The 26,205-nt window shown below is 42.6% G+C and overlaps 1 protein-coding gene across 1 annotated transcript in view; it reads right to left on the bottom strand.

The window, feature by feature from the left end:
- Positions 1-210: 210 nt before the first annotated feature.
- Positions 211-26,205, bottom strand: part of LOC139479169 (mediator of DNA damage checkpoint protein 1-like) — a 34,975-nt gene continuing 8,980 nt past the window's right edge. Inside the window, exons 8-24 of the mRNA XM_071261957.1 lie at positions 25,541-25,616; positions 24,151-24,210; positions 23,815-23,910; positions 22,840-22,923; positions 20,247-20,494; positions 17,530-19,938; positions 16,139-16,211; positions 11,452-11,543; positions 10,603-10,812; positions 8,483-10,495; positions 7,386-7,556; positions 6,735-6,803; positions 3,866-3,965; positions 3,325-3,480; positions 2,567-2,592; positions 2,214-2,374; positions 211-1,082 (exon numbers count right to left, since the gene is read on the bottom strand). Of these exons, the coding sequence (XP_071118058.1) occupies positions 983-1,082; positions 2,214-2,374; positions 2,567-2,592; positions 3,325-3,480; positions 3,866-3,965; positions 6,735-6,803; positions 7,386-7,556; positions 8,483-10,495; positions 10,603-10,812; positions 11,452-11,543; positions 16,139-16,211; positions 17,530-19,938; positions 20,247-20,494; positions 22,840-22,923; positions 23,815-23,910; positions 24,151-24,210; positions 25,541-25,616 (6,144 nt within the window). The 3' untranslated portion in view covers positions 211-982. The remainder of the gene's footprint in view (positions 1,083-2,213; positions 2,375-2,566; positions 2,593-3,324; positions 3,481-3,865; positions 3,966-6,734; positions 6,804-7,385; positions 7,557-8,482; positions 10,496-10,602; positions 10,813-11,451; positions 11,544-16,138; positions 16,212-17,529; positions 19,939-20,246; positions 20,495-22,839; positions 22,924-23,814; positions 23,911-24,150; positions 24,211-25,540; positions 25,617-26,205) is intronic.

Below are 26,205 nucleotides of genomic sequence, written 5' to 3'. Positions count from 1 at the left end.
GGACAATTTTAGGAGAAAGATTTGACTCGAACGACAATGACAGTCGGATACTCACGGAGAGAACCCATATTAACTTCCAATGTCTCAATTTAAACTAGCACATCACTTTCCGTACATGTCCAAAGAATGAATAGTTTTCAATATACCGGAAAATGAAATACATGCACAATAGGATCTGTTTGTTTGTTGTTTAACGCCAGCTATATGACGGCGGTCTGTACATAATCAAGACTGGACCAGACAATCCAGTGATTGAAATCATGAACATCGATCTACGCATTTGGGATACGATAACATGCATCAACCATGCCAGCAAACCTAGCCAGCGAGCCTGACCACCCAATCTCGTTAGTCGCCTTTTACGGCAAGCATGGGTTGCTGAAGGCCTATTCTAACCCGGATCTTCATGGGTACATGTACATTAAGATCTGTTTGTTAGTTTTATGTTTTACACCGTACTCGGCAATATTCCAGCTATACAAAGGCGGCCTGTCAATCCAGTGATTGTTATTGTGAGCAATGATCAATGCTATCATAGTACAGTGACACGCAATTAACCAGGTCACCGAACCTGACCACCCGATCGATAAAGTCGCCTCTTACGACCAGCATAGGTTGCTGGGGACCTATTCTAACCCAGATATCCCACAGGGGTGTACAATGAGAATCTCATGGGACTACAACTTGCTGCCATGGCGACGACTGTCACGGATATTATTTCATGAAAGAGTCAATGAATAAAGACATACTTTTTAAAAATGATAATTAAAATTCAGGTACAAGACCTACATTTAAAATGTGACAAGGGTTTTAACATATGGCAATAACATGATTGAAATTCTATCCCATTCAGGCATATAACAAACAGCTTCGTATCCACTCACATACATAGTCTGTAAAAAAATGCACAGATCATAAAACAAGTTGGCCAGTTAAAATATTTTGATCACAGCTGGACCTTTGATTTGAGATTGAAAGGCTTTCATTTCCTTGACTTTGACCTCGCCCCACCTCGTCCACCCCCGACATCTGACCTTGGCCCTCCTCGTGCACCTCCGACCTCACTGGAAAATAACCTGAAAGTGACTTGGTTAAGGAAAACACTCCTCATATTCTTGTGCAGAAAGAAATATTTGTTGAAATGTTGGGATGTTTGAAAAAATTAGTAATATATTTCACTTTTCACATCAGAACGTACAAATAATCACGTAAACCACCTGTGCAGTACATCGAACGGCCGGGGTTAGGTCAGTCTGATTCCAGCAGAAGCGGAATTGTTTACAAACCAGATCAAGTCACCCCTGCGCCGGAGCATGGAATACTGCGTTCTTGCTGAACACACACACAAAAACCCATCATGCGAAAATACACTGAAAACTGTATAGCAGACAGACAAAGTGGTGTCCCAAGTTCCGGAGAAATAAGGGTGTACATGCAGCCAGTTCCCTGTCAAATGCATGACATGACCATGCTTTAAATAGCTAGTTGCTCTTCGTGATATTTGGGGCATGTAAATAATGTCAAAAATCATCAAATCTCTGCAGATTCTCTCATGAAAATCACAACAAAATGAGTGAGGGTCAGACAGAGAAAGAGTATTTGCAATTGTCACAAGAAGGGCGTTGCTTATCCATATCCTCTGAGCAGTTGTGTTTAATGAGACAGACTAACAAGCCAAAAAAACAAACAAAAATTTAATTCTGTTGAGTTCGAACACATCTACACACCAATGCGATTAGAAAGTGAATGAGTGGGCTGGGTATGTCATGTGATCAGATCACACAGGATTCAGGTAGTGTTCTACCCATTGTTAATGGGGTTACCATGGTGACAACTGGTGAGATGTTTTTCAAGCTGGAAACCTGTTTTGGGAATATTTCCACACCAGGATCAAAGATATGCCAGATAGGATAAGTTTAAAGATTTATTCTCTTCGCAAACCATCTCTCAAGGGACACATACTGGACTAAATGCTGCACTCAGCAATATGACAGCGGTCTGTATAATAATCGTCATGCGCATTGCTCTACACAATGGGGATACAATGACATGCAACAACCAAGTCAGCAAACCTGACCACCCGATCCTATCCGTCGCCTCCTACAACAAGAGAACGTGGGTACATAACAATGTAACATACGGCCCTGGGTACATGTGATGGGTTGAGAACAGCCCAAGAGCTTCATCGACTGCAGGGTTAAAGCAAAGGATATCTGTCTACATCCACCTCCTGTCTCAGGATGCCGGTGAGGATGAACTCCGCAGACACGATGGGGATCCCGGCCTTGATGGCAGCCTGACACTGGGACTTGTCCTCCTCGCACGACATCACCAACATGTTCGCTTCTACTTTTTTGGGCATGGTGGACAAGTACTGACAAAAGATCATTCAAAAATGCACTTAAGTGAAGCTTTTTCCAACCTGATAGAACCAATGTTATCAAATATGTTTCAATTTAAATGCTTGGTATAAATTATTAATCTATCAGAATTTTGTTTATTATTTAGTTTGTTATTGACTATTCAGAATTCATAAATTAATATCGAATTGAACGTTTAGTCCTACCTCAGCACCAGCACACATCAGGACATCTGAAACACGGAAAAAATATGTGTGAGTGAGTGCATATGGTTTTATGCCGCTTTTAGCAATATTCCAGTAATGTCACCGTGGGGGACACCAGAAATGGGCTTCACACATTGTACTGTGGGGAATCGAACATGGGTCTTTGGCGTGACGAGCGAACGCTTTAACCACTAGAAGCCACAGAAGAACAGTATGTCAGTAAGTGAAATTGGTCTAAAGACGCTTTGAACAGTATATCAGTAAGTTAGATTGGTCTAAAGCTGCTTTGAACATGTTGAACAGTATGTCAGTGAGATTGGTCTAAAGACGCTTTGAACAGTATATCAGTAAGTTAGATTGGTTTAAAGCTGCTTTGAACATGTTGAACAGTATGTCAGTAAGTTAGATTGGTTTAAAGCTGCTTTGAACATGTTGAACAGTATGTCAGTAAGTTAGATTGGTTTAAAGCTGCTTTGAGCATGTTGAACAGTATGTCAAGAAGCGAGATTGGCCGCTTTGAACAGAATACGGTTACCTCGCATCGCATAAGAATTATTTGGAAAGAAAGCCGAAGTGGAGCAGGTCAAGATGTTTACCATTTTGAAAATAACAAGCCACAAACCAAATCAGGGCGAATCAGGGATTCGACTCAATGATGACAGGTTTCTGGCACACCTACAGCGCCACAACTGCCAGTACATTGTGGCACCTTAGACAGCCGGGCGGGGCCACAAGAGGCAATTGTGTGAACTTCTCACCTTTCATCTGAGGTGGCTCTGGTCTGACAGACTTGCTGACATGTATCTTGTACGCCCCGAGCAAGTTCTCCTCCGCGGCTCTAGCCAGGGACTTCTTCAGAGAGAACTTGTACTGCTTCTCTGCCGCTGTGTCTGACACCAGGAACTTGGAGCAATCTGGACGACAAACAGGATCAAATAACCTCACTAATTCATGACAATTACTTTTGTATTGTACTAGTCTGACCACATCGATCAGATCTCCGTTGCATCTGTCTTATCAGTGAGTGAGTGAGTTAAAATCTATCGTCACATCGGCAGTATCCCAGCCATATAGCAACCTATCTTATCAGTAGCACCATTTACTGATAAAACCTGATTTGGACTGGTAGAATATAACTTGGAGTTTAAGCCCCAGGACTGGCATTTAGTTTTCATTTAGTTCATTTAGTTCATTTAGATCCATTTAGTTGCCTCTTGCGACCATCAGTTCCTGGGCTTCTGTTCTAACCCAGAATCCCCATGGGGTATGTCTACTAAAGCAGCGGTAGGGTTTTCTTACCTAGGAATGTTCCGGCACTCTTGCTGCTGTTGAGCCAATGAGGTGTGACGATGGGTACTCCTCGAGCCACACCACCCAGGAATTTCACAGTCCGACGCACCTGACAAGACATGCAATCAATTACAGATATGATTATGTATTATTTTAGAGTGTTCCTCAGGTGTGCCCCAAACAACGAGTGCTAAGGTTTTTCATGATGACAGCAAACATATTTCTGACTGTCTGCTTTTTATCGTAGCAGAGTACGGACATTAAGTACAGACTTGCGTTCATCATTTTCTATATGACACTTTAATTTACTTGTTCTGAAGCCTCTCAAGCCTGTTACAAAAGAGTGTTGCTTACTATCCCTGCCCACAGGACAACCAATATCCTTATTTCTATGATTGAAGTTTCTACGGTGACAGTACTTCCTGCTTGAAACATTTCATGACAGATTCACTTTCTCATCTATCACCATTATTATCAGTGATATTTTCAGATTGGTCATGTGTCATAATTATGTTTGGTTGTTGGTGGGTTGGTTGTTTTACGCCGCACTCAGCAATATTCCAGCTATATGATGGCGGTCTGGAAATAATCGAGTCTGGACCAGACAATCCAGTGATTAATATCATGAGCATCGATCCACACAATTGGGATCGATGACATGCATCAACCAAGTCAGTGAGCCTGACCACCCGATCCTGTTTACAGCAAGCATGGGTTCCTGAAGACCTATTCTACCCCGGATCTTCACAGGTCTATAATTATGTTTGACTGTTTCACAGTGTCACAAATTGACGACGACAAAGCACTGTTTACCACAGTAGAAACAAACATGGCCATGCCCATAGAAGTTTATGTGGAGAGTGAAAAGATATCTTCAACGAAAATTGATCATCTTCACAAGAGTGCAGTCATTTATATACACAAATTAGCATTTGAAAAATAGATGCGATATATTTATTATATTTTCTTGCCAGGCTGCCATCAAGGCCGAAATCGGCATCCTGAGACAGGAGGTGGATGTAGACAGATATCCTTTGCTTTAACCCTGCAGTCGATGAAGCTGTTGGGCTGTTCTCAACCCATCAAATGTACCCAGGGCCGTATGTTACATTGTTATGTACCCACGTTCTCTTGTTGTAAGAGGCGACGGATAGGATCGGGTGGTCATGGTTTGCTGACGTGGTTGTTGCATGTCATCGTATCCCAATTGTGTAGAGCAATGCGCATGACGATTATATACAGACCGCTGTCATATTGCTGAGTGCAGCATTTAGTCCAGTATGTGTCCCTTGAGAGATGGTTTGCGAAGAGAATAAATCTTTAAACTTATCCTATCTGGCATATCTTTGATCCTGGTGTGGAAATATTCCCAAAACAGATTTCCAGCTTGAAAAAACATCTCACCAGTTGTCACCATGGTAACCCCATTAACAATGGGTAGAACACTACCTGAATCCAGTGTGATCTGATCACATGACATACCCAGCCCACTCATTCACTTTCTAATCGCACTGGTGTGTAGATGTGTTCGAACTCAACAGAATTAGGTTTTTGAAAAATGATTTTGGATGCTATATAGAATCTCACCCTTGTGTCTTTTGATATTAAACATATCAACACTTATCAATAAGATTAATAACTCTCAACAAGCCATTTTTCCAACTTTTTAAAGTTTTTGAACAGTAATAAGCAGTTCCTAGTGTGTAAAAAATACAGTTTACCACATTCAGTGGCAGAGAGATTAGTGATGTCATTTGACGACATGGTAACCCACCACACCACAATGGTCTGAAAATCGTTGTGATGCAACCTTACAGCAGCAATGTCTCCAAGGAGGAATCATTTGATCTCACCAAGAGATATCTCCACTTTCTAACCACGAGGGGACCTATTCTAACCTGGAATCTACACACAGATTTCTGACCTGTGAAGATCCAGGGTAGAATAGGTCTTCAGCAACCCATGCTTGCCGTACAAGGTGACTATGCTTGTCGTAAGAGGCGACTCATAGGATCGGGTGGTCAGGGTCACTGAATTGGTTGATGCATGTCACCGTATCCAAATAGTGTGGATCGATGATCATGATGTCAATCACTGGACTGTCTAGTCCAGACTCATTATTTACAGACCGCATTCATGTAGCTGGAATATTGCTGAGTGCGGCATTAAACATCAAACAAACAAACAAACAAACAAACAAACAAACACACAGATTTCATAAGTGGCATATAAAGTTGGGTATGATGAATAAGGGAGATAATTCTTTGGAGTGAGTGAGTATGGATTTACGCCACTTTTAGCAATATTCCAGCAATATCACAGTGGGGGACACTAGAAATGGGCTTCACACATTGTACCCATGTCGGGAATGGAACCCGGGTCTTCTGCGTGACGAGTGAACGCTTTAACCACTGGGCTACCTGACTGCCCCTAATTCTTTGGATAAACAACTTCTGTATTACAATGAATGAGACGTTTCGAGGTAGATATTACATCACTTGTTTGATAACGGTGTTAGTATCTACAAAGAAACATCGCAGTCATTGTAAAAAAAAGAAGTTGTATGTCTTTGTTGTTGAACGCCGTACTCAGCAATATTCCAGCTATATGAAAGCAGACTGTACATAATCAAGTCCAGACCAGACAGTCCAGTGATTAATATCATAAGCATCAATCCATGCAATTGGGATATAATGACATGCATCGATCAAGTCAGCAAGCCTGACCACCCAATCCTGTTAGTCGCCTCTTACAACAAGTCACCTTTTAAGGCAAGCATGGGTTGCTGAAGACCTATTCTACCTCGGATCTTCACGAGTCAGTTGTATATCCATAGAACTTTCTCCCTTGTGCAGAGACTGCTGCTACAGGGGCCTACCTTGTCTGTGACGAGATGGGTGCAGTCATGGATGGATGTAGCTAGTCCTCCTCCCAAGTCCTTCACAATCTGAAACACGGACAAACATAGGAACTTCCTCACTTGACAACTTTACTCAGCTATATCAATGACTGAGATTATCACTATTGAAATCGTCTACCATGTCTGACACACAGGTACCTGATTCCAGGTGAGGTTCTGAGACATGGGTACTCAAGTCCAGGGCCCCGTTCCACAAAGCGATCTTAGCACTACAACTGTCGTAAGTCTATGTTAAAATATGAGGGTTAAGATCATCTTAGCTCTATGATCGCTTTGTGGAATGGGGCCCAGGTCAGGTGGTGAGACACTCGAGTCCATATTTCTAAACCCAACAGAGCTCTAATGTGCCGAAGTGAAGATGATGTAGCTTCTATACTGAAAACCTTGCATGGCAACCATACTAAGAGGCAAAACATGCAAACAATGAGTCTTTGACATCTTTCCAAACGACATTACAAAAACCAGCAACAATGATGTCTGTATCAACAATGTTTTTAAGCTTACCTTTACGGTGCCCAAGAGCAGGAGAAATCATAACTTCACATGTTTTGAATTAGTTAGTTTTCCTCACTCATTCAGGATGACAGATATAACGAAACGGTTGAATACCTTTTGTCCCTGTTCATCGACCACGCCAGTGAAAAGGACTTGTGGCTTGGGATCCATGGACTTGCGCCGCAGCGACGGCGACGACATCTCCTCCGTCACCTGCTTCTGTTTACCTGGTGGCGGGGAGGAGTCAGACGACCGCGACTTCTTGGCTGGTGCTGCTTCTTGTTCCTGCCAAGTGGATGAAGTAGCTCTTACATAATGATGTGTATCTCAATGTCATCTTGCAGTGTTTTTAAGTATTCAGGCTCCTATCTAGTCATCATTTTTGTCATTGTCTCATCAATCTGGATTTCAGGTCAGTTTAGTTTCTTGGACAGTGACAGATTGTCATCCAAAATATCCTGAAGATATTTTTCAAATTTGGAATGACATATACCAAACAAAAACATTAGGGATCATGAATATATATTAGGGGATATTTTTATGAAATTGTGTGCTCAGTCTTCATAAGAAAAAATATCCCCAAAAGCATTCATGATCCCAAACTGTTATATTCAGTGAAGAAAAATGTTCTATTGAAAGGTAATGCAATCATGAAAATGTATTTATGCCTCTAGCAAAGCCACTGTCAATACTATAGAGACAATTCTGCAGCTAATTTTGTTTTAACACTAACGCTTGGACGATCCATGAATGTTTCATCTTTACAGATCATATTGCCGAGGTGTCAGCTGACAGTGTACCCTGACACGACCTTCACCATGACCTACACATCAGTAAGCAAAAAGGAAAGTTCAATGACAGTTTACACGAATAATCCAGCTCTGTGACACTGAACACGTGAAGATCCGGATTAAAATTAGTCTTCATCAACCCATGCTTGTCATTAGGTGACTGAATGGATTGTGTGGTCAGACTCTCTGACTTGATTTATGCATATCATCATATCCCAATTGCGTAGATCAATGCTCTTAATGTCAATCACTTGGTTGTCTGGTCCAGACTCGATTATTTACAGACCGACGTCATATAACTGGTATATTGTAGAGTGCAGCAGTAAACAACAATCAACAAACAAACAAACAACGATATGATGACCTGTTTAACCAAGTCAGCGAGTCTGACCACCCAATCCCAAACTCTGTGCCACTGACCTGACTGGAGTCTACCCTGCCCCCTTTCCTCCTCTTCACACCACTGCCCAGTGCCGCTGCTTCAGGGGAAGCCTTGGAACCTCGACTTGGCCGAGACGTTTCACCACCCTCAACAGCAATGGCCTTACTCGGATTTCTTCCTGCTGTATCTTCTACTGTGTCAGCTGAATTCTTGCCTCTATTGGCTGACAGCGTTCTTTTCGTCTTACCCTTCTTTCCTTTCTTAGCACTAGATACTTCAGTCTCAGGTTCCTCAATTGTAACAACTGTTTCATTAGCACTGTCTTCTGACTTTGAACCTGATGCTTCTTCTGCTGCAGATGAATCTCTTCCTCTTTTCCTTGTGGAAGGCAGCAGTTCCGGAACATGACTGTCGGGAGAGTCTAGCCTACCTTTACCCCCCTTCCTGCCTCTCTTAGCTGCTGGCAGGTGAAGACTTTCTTCCGACGTTCTCTTCCTAACAGATGTCATGGGTTCACTGTCATCTGGTTTGGTCTGACTTTCTTCTGCTTCTGTCAAACCCTTTCCAGCAGTCTTTGAAAGTGTCTTACCCTTTCCCTTAGAAACAGTTATCTCCCTTGATTGTCTACTGTCTGACCGTCTGCCTCTGCCAATGTCACTGTAACCAGATATATTCGGATCAGATTCATCTATTGCTGCATGCTTTGTTTGAGACCCAGTCTGACCCTTGTTTGTAGATTCAACCCCTTCTGTTTGTGTTTTCCCATGTGGAGCACGACCAGCTCTTCTTGTTGGCTTAGATACATCAACACTCTCAAGTGATGACTTAACACTGTCTTCTGATGGCGTTCGAGCCCTTCGACTCTCAGTTACAGAAACTGTCTCACATTTTTCAGTGGATCGACCTCTTCTTGTGGGTTTTGGTTCAACTTGGCTGACAAGAGCTGCAGGCAGACTCTTCCTCCCGGAGGTACCTCTCTTCCCAGCATCAGGAGCAGGAGGTTCCAGTGTCGTCTTCGTTCTGCCTCTCCTCGTACCTGAAATCACATCAGATTCACCTTTCTCCTCTTTATCTGGATCTTCCTTCACATCCTGCGATGTCTTCCTCCCTCTACCCTTGCTTGGCGCTACCTTTTTACCAATACTTATTTCTTCAGAGGATTTCTCCTCAGCCTCAAGACTTTCGGGCTCTTCTTCTATGACATCATTAGTTTGCCCTCCCTCTGCTGCTGTGTGGCCAGTCTTACCCTTGCTCCTCCTCCCACCAGGAGCTGCAGGCACTTCACCTCCACTTCTCCTTCGACCACCTACAACTCCTTGTGTCTCCTTGTCCTCCACCACAACGCCTTTTCTTCCTCTACCTTTCTTCGCTGTCTCTTCTTCCTTCTCCTCGACAACAACCTCTTTCCTTCCTCTACCTTTCTTCACTGTCTCTTCTTCCTTCTCCTCGACAACAACCTCTTTCCTTCCTCCACCTTTCTTCACTGTCTCCTCTTCCTTCTCCTCGACCACAACCCCTTTCCTTCCTCCACCTTTCTTCTCAGTCTCCTCTTCCTTCTCCTCGACCACAACCCCTTTCCTTCCTCTACCTTTCTTCACTGTCTCCTCTTCCTTCTCCTCGATCAGAACCCCTTTCCTTCCTCTACCTTTCTTCACCGTCTCTTCTTCCTTCTCCTCGACCACAACCTCCTTCCTTCCTCTACCTTTTTTCACTGTCACTTCTTCCTTGTCTTCAACCACAACCCCTTTCCTTCCTCTCTTCACTGTCTGCTCTTTCTTCTCCTGTTCTGCTGCGACACCTTCACCTTCTGTCTCTGGCTCTTCCTTCACTACCACCTGTTCCCCAACACCTCTTCTCCTGCCCCTTCCTCGGCCCTGACCGGTCTCCAGTCTCTCCAGCACAGCTACTCTTCCAGGTGTACTCCTCCTACGACCACCAGCTCCACCATCAGCAGCAACATCAGCCAACGCTACATCCAGACTCCTCCTTCCCCTCCCACGGCCTCGAGCCATACCAGCTGACTTCTTGGTCTTGTTCTCGTTGTCAGCAACCTAAAAAACACATTTACAGAATGGTTCAGTTGAAACGGATCTTACAATTAATTGAATTTCATGCGATATCATAACAGATTTGTTTCCTATGACAGATGAAGACTTACCCCTGCAGCAAACGCAACTCGTTTTGGGGAGGGGGAAGGACTTCTCCTTGGACTGGCCATGGCCGACTTGTGGGGGGACCGCTCTGGCAGGGGGATCATTGGGGAAGGACTTCTCCTTGGACTGGCCACGGCAGACTTGTGGGGGGACCGCTCTGGCAGGGGGATCATTGGGGAGGGCACCTTTTCATGGGAGTGGCTGTCTGGCACCATCTGTATCACATACAGCAGTTGTCAAATTGCACCATACATCACATAAATAAATAGTCCTGTCAAATCTACATCCTACGACATGAAAACTGTCGTACAAATAGTGACAAGGTACTTTATCACACCTCTATGTCAGAATGATGAAATCTGATTGGCCCACTTGATGAAATATGATGTATCCCGCCTTTGACGGAAATAAAACAAATTTTCTTCTGGTGAATATATCCCTTATACCCTGCCATGAGCAAGAGAGGCTGCACGTGGATTTCTGAGAGCAGAACATTTTCCTTATACCCCGCTTCCAAGCGAAAAGCTTCACGCTTCTTACGAGTCTATGAAAGTCACCTGACATAGCATAAGCTAACTTCTGATCAATCGAACGGCTGTTGTCTATCAATTTTTAATTTGTATTAGTCCTTTCACAATGTCATATTAAAACATGTCAGTAAGACAAATTCACTGTAGCAGGATCACTCGGAGTATATGGAGTTTTATGCATTCCTAGTGACGTTTTATAAGTACTAGGTACAAGGTTTCATAAAAACGTACGCGACATGCATAAAACCTCATTTTCCCCGAGTGAACCTGTTACAACCTGTTAGTATCTGCCACTGTGGCCATATTAACAACTGAGGTACCTACCTCCTCTGTGGAATCCAGCCCGTACTGCTGTGTGGCTTCTGGTTCATCAGCACCATACACCTGTGTGGGTTCCAGGTCGGAGCCATCAGTACCTGCACACACAGGGTACATCATATACACACACAGGGTACACCATATACACACACAGGGCACATGATATACACACACAGGGTACACCATATACACACACAGGGTACACCCTATACACACACAGGGTACACCCTATACACACACAGGGTACACCATATACACACACAGGGTACACCATATACACACACAGGGTACACCATTTACACACACAGGGTACACCATATACACACACAGGGTACACCATATACACACACAGGGTACACCATATAAACTCACAGGGTACACCATTTACACACACAGGGTACACCATATACACACACAGGGTACACCCTATACACACACAGGGTACACCATATAAACTCACAGGGTACACCATATACACACACAGGGTACACCATATACACACACAGGGTACACCATTTACACACACAGGGTACACCATATACACACACAGGGTACACCATATACACACACAGGGTACACCATATAAACTCACAGGGTACACCATATACACACACAGGGTACACCATATACACACACAGGGTACACCATTTACACACACAGGGTACACCATATACACACACAGGGTACACCATATAAACTCACAGGGTACACCATATAAACTCACAGGGTACATGATATACACACACAGGGTACATCATATACACACACAGGGTACACCATATAAACTCACAGGGTACACCATAAACACACACAGGGTACACCATATAAACTCACAGGGTACACCATATACACACACAGGGTACATGATATACACACACAGGGTACACCATATACACACACAGGGTACACCATATACACACACAGGGTACACCATATAAACTCACAGGGTACACCATATACACACACAGGGTACATGATATACACACACAGGGTACATGATATACACACACAGGGTACACCATATACACACACAGGGTACACCCTATACACACACACAGGGTACACCATATACACACACAGGGTACACCATATACACACACAGGGTACACCATATACACACACAGGGTACACCCTATACACATACAGGGTACATCAACACACACAGGGTACACCATATACACACACAGGGTACACCATATAAACTCACAGGGTACACCATATACACACACAGGGTACACCATATACACACACAGGGTACACCATATACACACACAGGGTACACCATATACACACACAGGGTACACCCTATACACACACAGGGTACACCATATACACACACAGGGTACACCATATACACACACAGGGTACACCATATACACACACAGGGTACACCCTATACACACACAGGGTACACCATATACACACACAGGGTACACCATATACACACACAGGGTACACCATATACACACACAGGGTACACCATATAAACTCACAGGGTACACCATATACACACACAGGGTACATGATATACACCCACAGGGTACATCATATACACACACAGGGTACACCATATACACACACAGGGTACATCATATACACACACAGGGTACACCATATACACACACAGGGCACATCATATACACACACAGGGTACACCATATACACACACAGGGTACATGATATACACCCACAGGGTACATCATATACACACACAGGGTACACCATATACACACACAGGGTACACCATATACACACACAGGGTACACCATATAAACTCACAGGGTACACCATATACACACACAGGGTACACCATATACACACACAGGGTACACCATATACACACACAGGGTACACCCTATACACACACAGGGTACACCATATACACACACAGGGTACACCATATACACACACAGGGTACACCATATACACACACAGGGTACACCATATAAACTCACAGGGTACACCATATACACACACAGGGTACATGATATACACCCACAGGGTACATCATATACACACACAGGGTACACCATATACACACACAGGGTACATCATATACACACACAGGGTACACCATATACACACACAGGGCACATCATATACACACACAGTACACCATATACACACACAGGGTACACCATATACACCCACTTGGTACACTATATACACACACAGGGTGCATCATATATACACACAGGGTACATCATATACACACACAGGGTACACCATATACACACACAGGGTACATCATATACACCCACAGTACACCATATACACACACAGGGTACATCATATACACCCACTTGGTACACTATATACACACACAGGGTGCATCATATATACACACACAGGGTGCATCATATATACACACACAGGGTACATCATATACACCCACAGTACATCATATACACCCACAGTACACCATATACACACACAGGGTACACCATATACACACACAGGGTACATCATATACACCCACAGTACACCATATACACACACAGGGTACATCATATACACACACAGGGTACACCATACACACATACAGGGTACACCATACACACACAGGGTACATCATATACACACACAGGGTACACCATATACACATACAGGGTACACCATACACACATACAGGGTACACCATATACACACACAGGGTACATCATATACACACACAGGGTACACCATATACACACACAGGGCACATCATATACACCCACAGGGTACACCATATACACACACAGGGTACACCATATACACACACAGGGTACACCATACACACATACAGGGTACACCATACACACACAGGGTACATCATATACACACACAGGGTACACCATATACACATACAGGGTACACCATACACACATACAGGGTACACCATATACACACACAGGGTACATCATATACACACACAGGGTACACCATACACACATACAGGGTACACCATATACACATACAGGGTACACCATACACACATACAGGGTACATCATATACACCCACAGTACATCATATACACCCACAGTACACCATATACACACACAGGGTACATCATATACACCCACTTGGTACACTATATACACACACAGGGTGCATCATATATACACACACAGGGTACATCATATACACACACAGGGTACATCATACACACACAGGGTACACCATATACACACACAGGGTACATCATATAAACACATGGTACATCATATACACACACAGGGTACATCATATATACACACAGGGTACACCATACACACACACAGGGTACATCATATACACACACAGGGTACATCATATATACACACAGGGTACACCATACACACACACAGGGTACATCATACACACACACAGAGGGTACATCATGTACACACAGGGTACACCATATACACATACAGGGTACATCATACACACCCACAGGGTACATCATATACACACCCACAGGGTACACCATATACACACACAGGGTACACCATATACACATACAGGGTACATCCCACACCCACAGGGTACACCATATACACAGACAGGGTACATCACACACCCACAGGGTACATCATATACACATACAGGGTACACCATATACACCCACAGGGTACACCATATACACACACAGTACACCATATACACACACAGTACACCATATACACTCACAGGGTACATCATATACACACACAGTACACCATATACACTCACAGGGTACATCATATACACATACAGGGTACACCATATACACCCACAGGGTACACCATATACACACACAGTACACCATATACACACACAGTACACCATATACACTCACAGGGTACATCATATACACACACAGGGTACACCATATACACACACAGGGTACATCATATACACACACAGGGTACATCATATACACACACAGGGTACATCATATACACACACAGGGTACATCATATACACACACACAGTACACCATATACACTCACAGGGTACATGATATACACACACAGGGTACACCATATACACCCACAGGGTACATCATATACACATACAAGGTACACCATATACACCCACAGGGTACACCATATACACACACAGTACACCATATAAACTCACAGGGTACACCATATACACACACAGGGTACATCATATACACACACAGGGTACATCATATACACACACAGGGTACATCATATACACACACAGGGTACATCATATACACACACACAGTACACCATATACACTCACAGGGTACATGATATACACACACAGGGTACACCATATACACCCACAGGGTACATCATATACACATACAAGGTACACCATATACACCCACAGGGTACACCATATACACACACAGTACACCATATACACTCACAGGGTACACCATATACACACACAGGGTACATGATATACACACACAGGGTACACCATACACACCCACAGGGTACATCATATACACATACAGGGTACACCATATACACACACAGGGTACACCATATACACTCACAGGGTACATCATATACACACACAGTACACCATATACACTCACAGGGTACACCATATACATACCCACAGGGTACATCATATACACACACAGGGTACATCATATACACACATGGTACATCATACAGACACAGGGTACATCAACACCCACAGGGTACATCATATACACCAATAAGGTCCATCATACAGTTTACGAAAACCCAGTTTAGAGTCCCATATTACCTTCTCCAGAACTGGGGGTCTTAGTGGACTGCCTTCCTCTACTCCTGGGACTGGAAGCCACAGGTGACGGCTTCTGGCAGGATAGGGAACAAACATAGTGAGGCTTTTGAAAGTATATCATGAGGTGAGGTGAAATGGAGTGGTGCGTTGCGTTAATATTATTTCACTTAGGTGTGTGGCTGCTCGTACTTGTAGCTTCCATACAGCAAAACATGACACAACTAGAAATGTCTGCAAGTACTTTAAAAAAGAGAAGCAGCCCCTTCACGATCATTTCATTCTTAAAATACCACCAAAATATTACTTCCAGACCTTGACCTTAATACCAAGTCCCAAGCTTGTACAAGAAAGGGAACAGCAGTAACTGGCAACAAATGATACAACCATGTTTCACAATGACCTGAATGAGGACCTTGACCTTGACCTTTGACAAACATAGCTCCGTCATGAGATATGGTATGATTTGTAATGATATGCCCAAATATAGTTTCATGGCTGTAGGGGTAACAATACCTCTAAAACTGAAAATTAAAAAACATGTTTTACAAAAATCTGAATGCTGACCTTGACCTCCCTGCATGTGCCAAAAGAATTCCCCAGGTCTATGTAAAATAAGTCCACTGTAAGATATCCTCTAATGTCAAAAATCTGTATAATCTTCAAGAGAAACTATGTGACAACTACTTCAGACAAATACCATGATTACTTTAAATGTGACCTTCACCTATGACATGATTGATGTCATAAGATTTCTTTAGAAATGTGACCTTGCTCCACCATAACTTTCTTGTGGAAGTGACTCACTCGCTCAATCTCTGATCACTAATGGAGCACAGAATTTCTCTCGTTCATGTTGAAATCAACAACCAATCATAATGTCTCTTCTGAACATAAGTTTAGCATAGATATCAAATTCGTGGTCTCATCTGAAAGATCATCATATTTTGATGAATCACAAAGAAGTTATAAAAAAATAAATTCAAAGGAAAAGATACTTTCCTGAGAACCAAGATGCTCGAGAAAGTCCTAATATCACAAGATGTTCCGGTTGGATTTGTGACAGCGCACGAACGTCGAGATGAGTACTGGTGATATGACTGCTTGTTTCAACCATGAAAGAACAGTGTAATTTGCATGGATGTCTATTTTCAGAGTCGCGTCCTTCTAACCGGCTGAGGTAGTGAATGGGTATGGGCAAATATCATAATAAAATGGAGATACAATACACTTGAGAACCAAGGGTAACCTAGATGTTTCCAGGAGGGCTTTGTTAAAATTACACTTGTAATACTTTAGAAAGGTTTGTACTTGTCCTCCAATAAATCAATAGTTAGAGGCTCCTTAAGCCCGTTATTCATATATATATCTACACACTATGTGCCACCTAGTACCTGGGTCTTCTTGCGTCCAACAGACATCCCAATCCCTTGGTCTTCCACTTCAGCCATGTTGACCACTTCCTCCACCGGCAGAGTCGAGTCATCCGAGTCAGAGTCATCACCCGCTGCACTGTCAGGAGCGGCCACTACATCAGCAGCTGGGAGGGTGGTATCCTGGCCAACATTGCTTACAGACATGGTTGCATCTTCAAGATCAGCAGCTGGGAGAGTGGCACCCTCACCAACATCGTCTACAGCCATGGTAGCATCTTCAACATCTGGTGCTAAATCCTTGCTTCTTCGTCCTCTCTTCACTACTCCTCTTCCTCTCCCACTGTTTGACCCTCCCTCCATGGCTTCTACTTCAACAGAAGGTTTCTTCTCTTTTACCAATCTTCTTCCTCTGCCCTGTCTCACAGGTTCTGGCTCCGATACAGCCACAGTGGCATTATCTACATCAGCGGGAACAGTTGGAGCTTCCTGATCCACAGAAGCCTGGGCCTTCTTCCCACGGCCTCTTTTCCTTGCTGGCATGACCTCCTCTTCCTCAATGGCAACTGTGGCATCACTTTCTTTCACCTTAAGACCGTCATCTGCAGCTTTCTTCCCACGACCTCTTTTCCTTGTAGGCATGACCTCCTCTTCCTCAATGGCAACTGTAGCATCACTTTCTTTCACCTTAAGACTGTCATCTGCAGATTTCTTCCCACGGCCTCTTTTCCTTGCTGGCACTGCCTCCTCTTCCTCAATGGCAACTGTAGCATCACTTTCTTTCACTTTAAGACTGTCATCTGCAGCTTTCTTCCCACGACCTCTTTTCCTTGTAGGCACTGCCTCCTCTTCCTCTATGGCAACTGTAGCGTCTCCGAACACCTGAGTACTGTCGTCTGTGGATTTGCCCTCTTCCTCCACCATTAACGTAGCACAATCAAATACCTGAGTTGCATCTGCATCTGTGTCACCTTTGGCAGAACCAGATACACACAGCGTTGCATCCTCCACATCAAACACCTGGGTAGCACCGTCGCCTGTCTTGTCCTCAATGTCCGACACAGCTACATCGGCCTCTTCAAACACCTGCGTGGCATCTTCTTGTGGAGTAGCATCTTCCTTTGCTTGTTTGGATTTCCTCCCTCTGGGTGCTCTGGAAGCAAGCTTACTCGCTTCCTGGGCTGCATCCTCATCAAAGACTTGAGTTGCATCTTCAGCCAACACTTGCGTAGCATCATTGTCTGGTTGTTTCTTGGACTTTTTATGTTTAGGCGATGGTTCACTAATAGCTAAAGTGGCATCATCACTAAACACTTGCGTATCATCATTGTCTGGTTGTTTCTTGGACTTTTTCTGTTTAGGCGATGGTTCACTAATAGCTAGAGTGGCATCATCACTAAAAACTTGCGTAGCATCATTGTCTGGTTGTTTCTTGGACTTTTTATGTTTAGGCGATGGTTCACTAACAGCTAGGGTGGCATCATCGCTAAACACTTGCGTATCATCATTGTCTGGTTGTTTCTTGGACTTTTTATGTTTAGGCGATGGTTCACTAATAGCTAGAGTGGCATCATCACTAAACACTTGCGTAGCATCATTGTCTGGTTGTTTCTTGGACTTTTTCTGTTTAGGCGATGGTTCACTAACAGCTAGGGTGGCATCATCGCTAAACACTTGAGTCTCATCGCCCAACACTTGCGTAGCATCATCACCCTTTTTATTTGACTTTTTCTGTTTCGGAGAAGGTTCGCTAATAGCTACAGTAGCATCATCTCCAAACACCTGAGTTGCATCCTCATTTTGATTCTTATCCGACGTCTTCTTTTGTCCTTTTTGGGGAGATGTTACTTCCTCTTCTTCAAATGCCTGAGTAGCATCCTCGTCCCCGGCTGGTTGCATCGCATCCTTTCCACCATCCCCCCCAAGTCCTTCGGGGAGATCATCCTCCGAGTCCTCCTCCTCCTCCATGTCACATGCCAGCGTCGACGTCATCAACAGGTGACTTACATCTTCATCCATCTCCTCCTCCTCTTCCTCCTCCTCGAACACCTGAGTCGGAACCAATCCAGCATCATCAGGTTCCTCTGCTTCTACAGACTTCTGCTCCTGAACTATGAAGCTTTGAGTTGAGCCAGACCCACCCTTGTCGTCTGTCTTGGCTTCTTTGAGTTCCCCATCCAGGTCATACGCAACAGTTGGGTCACTAACACGACTACTCTTCGTAGCTCTCTTGGATTCCCCATCCGTGTCCATGTCGTATGCAACAGTGGCATCAGTCACACGAGCCTTCGTAGGCTTCTTAGCTTCTCCTCCTGTGTCCATGTCATAGGCTTGGGTAGGAGCACACACTCGTCCTGAAGCTTTTGTCTTGCCAGACTTCTTTCCCTTTGTCTGTCTCTCCTTTTCGATGTCCATTTCATATGCCATCGTCTGAAAAGAAAGAGTTGCAGTTATCTTCATGGAAAAACATGAAAGCATAATAGCCAACATGGTCAAGGTAATAAGCATGTAAATTAACAGAATAAATTTGATGCAATTAACAACATTCTGTGTTCCAGTGATTACTGTTAATGTGCTTTCTGACTGTGCAGGCTGGTGTTGTAATTGAAAGTGTGCATTCAGTTGTCTTAAATGATGCCTCTGTGTCAGGAAAAGACCAATCTCAAAACGCATCTTAACAGTCAGGCACCTTGTCTACAGGTGAGTGAACGTCCTGTTCTAGAATGAGCAACACTGACCTTGACGCCTTGATCGCCTTCCTCCTCTTCCTCGTCGTCGTCGTCGTTGTCTAGAAGCACTGCCTGTGTTGGAGCGTTCAGGTCAATCATGACACATGACTCATCTGTGTCCGACTCGCTGTCCTGCACCACGGCCAGTGTCGGAGCGAACAGGTCAACCTTGGGGTCCTCCTCTGGGTCACTCTCCACGAACCCACACGCCTGGGTGGCGGCACACATCAGGTTCTTTGTGTCAGCAGGGTCGTCCTCTGTACAAACACACCATCTCAGTAAAATACATTATCTTACTTCCATGTTTCAATGTTGATATCAGAATAAAGTATGTATCCCTTCTGAGATGGAGAACAAATCTGTTATATCCCTGCACATGGATATCTGGGACAATAAATCTCTCTGCGAAGCATAAAACTGCACGTTGTTTACAAGTAAATGAAAGTCATGTGACGCATCTTCTTCTGATACAATCTCAAGATCTAGCAAATCCTCTGCTGTTCCTTATACACATAAGGGACACAACTCTGCATAGCAAATGTGATGCGCCAGACTCAGCCAGCCATGCCATCTACATGGATGAGAATGTGATGTTTGTTTGTTTGTTGTTTAACATCCACACGGATGAGAATGTGATGTTTGTTTGTTGCTTAACATCTACACTGATGAGAATGTGATGTTTGTTTGTTTGTTTTTAACATCTACACGGATGAGAATGTGATGTTTGTTTGTTGTTTAACATCTACACGGATGAGAATGTGATGTTTGTTTGTTTGTTGCTTAACATCTACACGGATGAGAATGTGATGTTTGTTTGTTTGTTTTTAACATCTACACGGATGAGAATGTGATGTTTGTTTGTTGTTTAACATCTACACGGATGAAAATGTGATGTTTGTTTGTTGTTTAACATCTACACTGATGAGAATGTGATGTTTGTTTGTTTGTTTTTAACATCTACACGGATGAGAATGTGATGTTTGTTTGTTTGTTGTTTAACATCTACACGGATGAGAATGTAATGTTTGTTTGTTTGTTGTTTAACATCTACACGGATGAGAATGTGATGTTTGTTTGTTGTTTAACATCCACACTGATGAAAATGTGATGTTGGTTTGTTTGTTTTTAACATCTACACGGATGAGAATGTGATGTTTTGTTTGTTGTTTAACATCCACACGGATGAAAATGTGATGTTTGTTTGTTTGTTGTTTAACATCTACACGGATGAGAATGTGATGTTGGTTTGTTTGTTGTTTAACATCTACACGGATGAGAATGTGATGTTTGTTTGTTTGTTGTTAAACATCTACACGGATGAGAATGTGATGTTTGTTTGTTGTTTAACATCCACACGGATGAAAATGTGATGTTTGTTTGTTTGTTGTTTAACATCTACACTGATGAGAATGTGATGTTGGTTGGTTTGTTTTTAACATCTACACGGATGAGAATGTGATGTTTTTTGTTTTTTAACATCCACACGGATGAGAATGTGATGTTTGATGTGATGTTTGTTTGTTGTTTAACATCCACACGGATGAGAATGTGATGTTTGTTTGTTGTTTAACATCCACACTGATGAAAATGTGATGTTTGTTTGTTTGTTTTTAACATCTACACGGATGAGAATGTGATGTTGGTTTGTTTGTTTTTAACATCCACACGGATGAGAATGTGATGTTTGTTTGTTTGTTGTTTAACATCTACACTGATGAGAATGTGATGTTTTGTTTGTTTGTTTTTAACATCTATACGGATGAGAATGTGATGTTTGTTTGTTTGTTGTTTAACATGGCACCAGCAATATTCCACTTTTGTGCAGGAAAAACAAAAACAATTGAGTACGATCAAATGTTTATCATATACAAGACATGGCATAAGATTCGGGGGCTGACTCGGGTGTTGGAAAGGTAACTTACCCTGCGGGTCAGTAGTATAAAAAGGCAGCCCTGCGGGTTGCATAAGTAAATTTGAAATATATATGAAAATGATTTAGAACCCTGCGTGTAGATCTAAGATATAAGAAGGTTATACCAGATAAGAAAAGTTGCAATATAATTTAGAGACCCTGCGGGTTAGTAGAAAGGGTGACACCTTGCAGGTATGAGTGAAATGAAAATACTTTGGAGGCCGCAAGCCATATAATGACAGTTTACAGAATGATTGACTTGCAAAGCCCCTTCCGAGCCAGCCCCTTGGTGGAGATGGGGATGGATAGAGGGGCGTAATGACAGCTGAGAGAACAATGGAAACAAGCTGAACGAGGCTCTTGTTCTCACTATAGATAAACAAAATGACGTCACATCTGCAGTACTGAGCATGCTCTGTAGAAAAAATATTGCATTCTGGGATAGAAAATAGTAACTTGATACAGAAGAAATATGATCGTTCATGTATGATTCTGAATGATAAATGACAACTGGAAATAAAGGGAAAAAAACTTACGTAGGTGACAAATATATACATCTGTTGTGTAGACATCAATGTTAATAATATGTGAAAGGCTATGTTGATCACTGCACAAACAAAAATATAAAAATGAACATTCTGTAGAAACTCAAACCATGAAATCCATCATTCAACAAAGCAGCCAACTCACCGTCTTCTCCGTCTGTGTCAGTTGTCACCATGAAAGCCTGGGTCGGTGCACCCAACAATTCCTGATCCCCTGAGGTGTCTTTCTCTGAAAACATGAACATGGCTCATCCTGTGAAAACCTAGCTGTTGTTGTTTGTTGTTTAACTCCTCACTCGGCAATATTCCAGCTATATGACGGCGGTCTGTAAATAATCAAGTCTGGACCAGACAATCCAGTGATTGACATCATGAGCATCAATAATACGCAAGTGGGATACCGTGACATGCACAAATCAAGTCACCGAGCCTGACCACCCGATCCTGTTAGTTGCCCCTTACGGCAAGCATGGTGAAAACCTAGAAACCATTGTCTCAGTACCAAGTAAAAGTGCCACAAAGGATCATATTTTTGGTCAGGTTTTTTTAAATCTTTTGAATTACAGTGAGTGAGTGAGTAAGTGTTAACATCGCTTTGAACAAAATTCCAGTTATATCATGGCATGGCAGCTTTATGTGTGAGGAAAGCCTGAAGTGATGCAGGTCTTAGACATTTACCACTTCGATGAAACGCACCAGCTCAGGTATGGTACTGACAGACCTTGAAACATAATCAGGGGAACCGAGATTCAAACCCATGATCATAGGTTCCTAGCATGCTCAAGGGACGCAACTCTGCAAGCAAATTGCGACACCTCAGGCAACTGGACCACCCGTACCCCTCTTGATTTACAGTGGTTCTGGGTGACTAAATCCTCAAGGTTAGAGAAAAGATGTAACAAAAATAGAGCCACAAGGGTCTGCAGCTCACCTGATCAATGAAGATATAATCATGGGTTTCTCAATATGGCCGCATCGGATAAAGATGCTGTGAGCAATGTTTAGGGAAATCATAGCTAAGAACATTCAGAATCTGAAAATCAAGGAAAGTCTCACTCAAAATTCAAATTGATATCTCGTAAAACTAAGACATCATAAGACCATTCGTGACTATATCTACCTTCTTCAAACATTAGTGTTGCCTGGGGGTTCACCTTAGACCCGTCACTGTCGTCTTCTGTGTCGGACTCGGGCAGCACCAGGGTTGAAAGGTCGGCTGAAGAAGCATAGAATGACATTTGTCTCATGAATGACGTCACATGACACTTGACAGACATGGCTAGGTATGGACGTGTTGTTAATGTGTGAATTACAGATCTTACATGGTGGTCTGTAAATGTGTTTGTTGGTTTGTTTGCTGTTTAATACCGCACACAGCGATATCCCAGTTATATGTTGGTCGCTTGTAAATAACCGAACAGTCAGAGAAAACTTGGGGAGGTTGCTTGTCACCTACCTGACTGATCCTTCTTCGGCAGCGGTGTCTCCCTAACGGTCAGATCACCTGCCACACCATCTACAACAAATGTTTCCCATGCATATACTGCTTGTATACCAGTGTGCACCAGTTTTTGATCTTGTCTTGTTTCAATCTCATCATAATAACTCAGAAATCACCATGTGTATAAATTATTCACGAAACACAGAGGACCTTTGTCAATTTCTTGGGATCTACCGATCACTTGACACACGATTTCACCGAAATTAATGTAAACATTATTGAATGAAATTTGTTTGTTTTACAGACAAGATTAGTCCAAATCCATGGACAGGTAAGAGTAACATAATGCAAGTTTAACAAGGTTGAATCGTCACCAGTGATTGTGTTGATTCGCCTCTGATTGCATACAGCCAATTGTCAGTTGCGGGAGGAAACGTGTACAAATGTGTATGTGTATGTGAATTTTGTTTTGTTTTAGCCATGATGGCAGACGTTTTCCAGCGAAAACGTTTATAACGAACAAGGTAAATAACAAACTGATTTCTCCGGTCACTTATAGTTCATTATATAAATGTTCTACTGTATAACTGATATAAAGATGTTTCAAACAAATTGTAAATAAATTAAATAAAGTAATAAATAAAATACACAAACATGTTTCTAAAAATTGTCAACCTTACATCAAAGTCAAATTACGTATCTGCATTTGATGCATTAAGTTTTAGGCTCGGACCTGATGTTTAATGCCAAAATATATGTATGAGAAGTCTTTGTCACAGGTCATAACAAGATACATCCACGAAGCTCCATATGTTAAACATACGTCATGTCACTGAGCGGAAAGCCACGATTATCCGGAAATACGTGAAGATTGATCATACTTAAAATTCTTTTTATCAGCAATGAAAATAAAAAAGAAATAAGTTAGTGGATTGCTCTATTATGAAATCTTAAAATTGCCAAAAAACGCCATAATTTTTGCTTCCTTGGTACTTAATCTGGACGTTATGAATGTGTTACCTTAAGTTGTTTTTTTTTATAAAAAACGAACTTAATTAAGTTATTAACGCATTATCTAAATAATGTGATAAGCATAACTTTCATATTTATGAATAGTAGGATTAGACCATTCAAATGGTGAATGATGTGTAGTAGCAAAGATGTATTACAAGCTAATATTTCCTCTGATGTGATATCAGTAAACATTTCTGGTTGACTGGTTGTGTGTTGTAATTTATATAGCAAGAGTATGTCTTCCTGCTTCAGCAAAATGTTTGGGCCTATAGTTTTTCCCATGGGCCTCAGCTTTTGAAACGTGGACTCGAGCTTCAGGTGAATGGCTGAAGTCGCCCACTACAATGTACCGAAGTGTTTCATGGCAAATCAACACGAACATGTGCCTCACCTGGACTGTCCGTCACACCCAACTGTGAGGGTTCCAGCATCCGGCCACTTGTCCAGGAGGGGCCAGTAGTAGACGGCTGTGGACGACAGTATCAACACTTAGAACTTCTCACACTGTGTCACTCTCCATTCAGCACAGATTCTTAGTTGACGTTGGAGAAAATAAATACCAGGATTTATTGAAGTTTTTCAAAAGACAATATATTTGACCCGATTCGGCAGGAAATGTTGGCAATTCTCCCAAAGTTGAATTGAAGATAGCCCTGTTCAGGTTATTAATTTTAACTTGACATCGTTCATCTTAGCATATCATTTTGCATATGAGGCTTGCTTTGACAATAATGAGTGAGTGAGTTGGGTTTAATGCAGCTTTGAACAATATTCCAGTTATTTCAGGGTATGTCAGCTTAATGTGGGAGGAAAGCCCGAGGTGATGCAGGTCTCAGACGTTTACCACTTTGGTGAAATCCAGGTATGGTGCTGACAAACCTAGAAACATAATCGGGGAACTATCTCACACAGGTCTACTTAAGGGTGTTCTGCATTTTTAGCCACTTCAGAAAGTTCCAATCTATCAGACATTTTGCTTTGGTGAAGCCCCAAACATTTTGTCAAGCGAAATTAACAAACATGTGAAACAGTTTTCAAAGTCCACCTTATCCAAAC

The sequence above is a fragment of the Haliotis cracherodii genome, unplaced genomic scaffold (genome assembly GCF_022045235.1).
Source record: "Haliotis cracherodii isolate W230 unplaced genomic scaffold, xgHalCrac1.p SCAF_4, whole genome shotgun sequence".
Taxonomy (NCBI): domain Eukaryota; kingdom Metazoa; phylum Mollusca; class Gastropoda; order Lepetellida; family Haliotidae; genus Haliotis; species Haliotis cracherodii.
The sequence above is the reverse complement of the archived record's forward strand: the minus strand, read 5'-3'. Positions and strand labels throughout refer to the sequence as shown.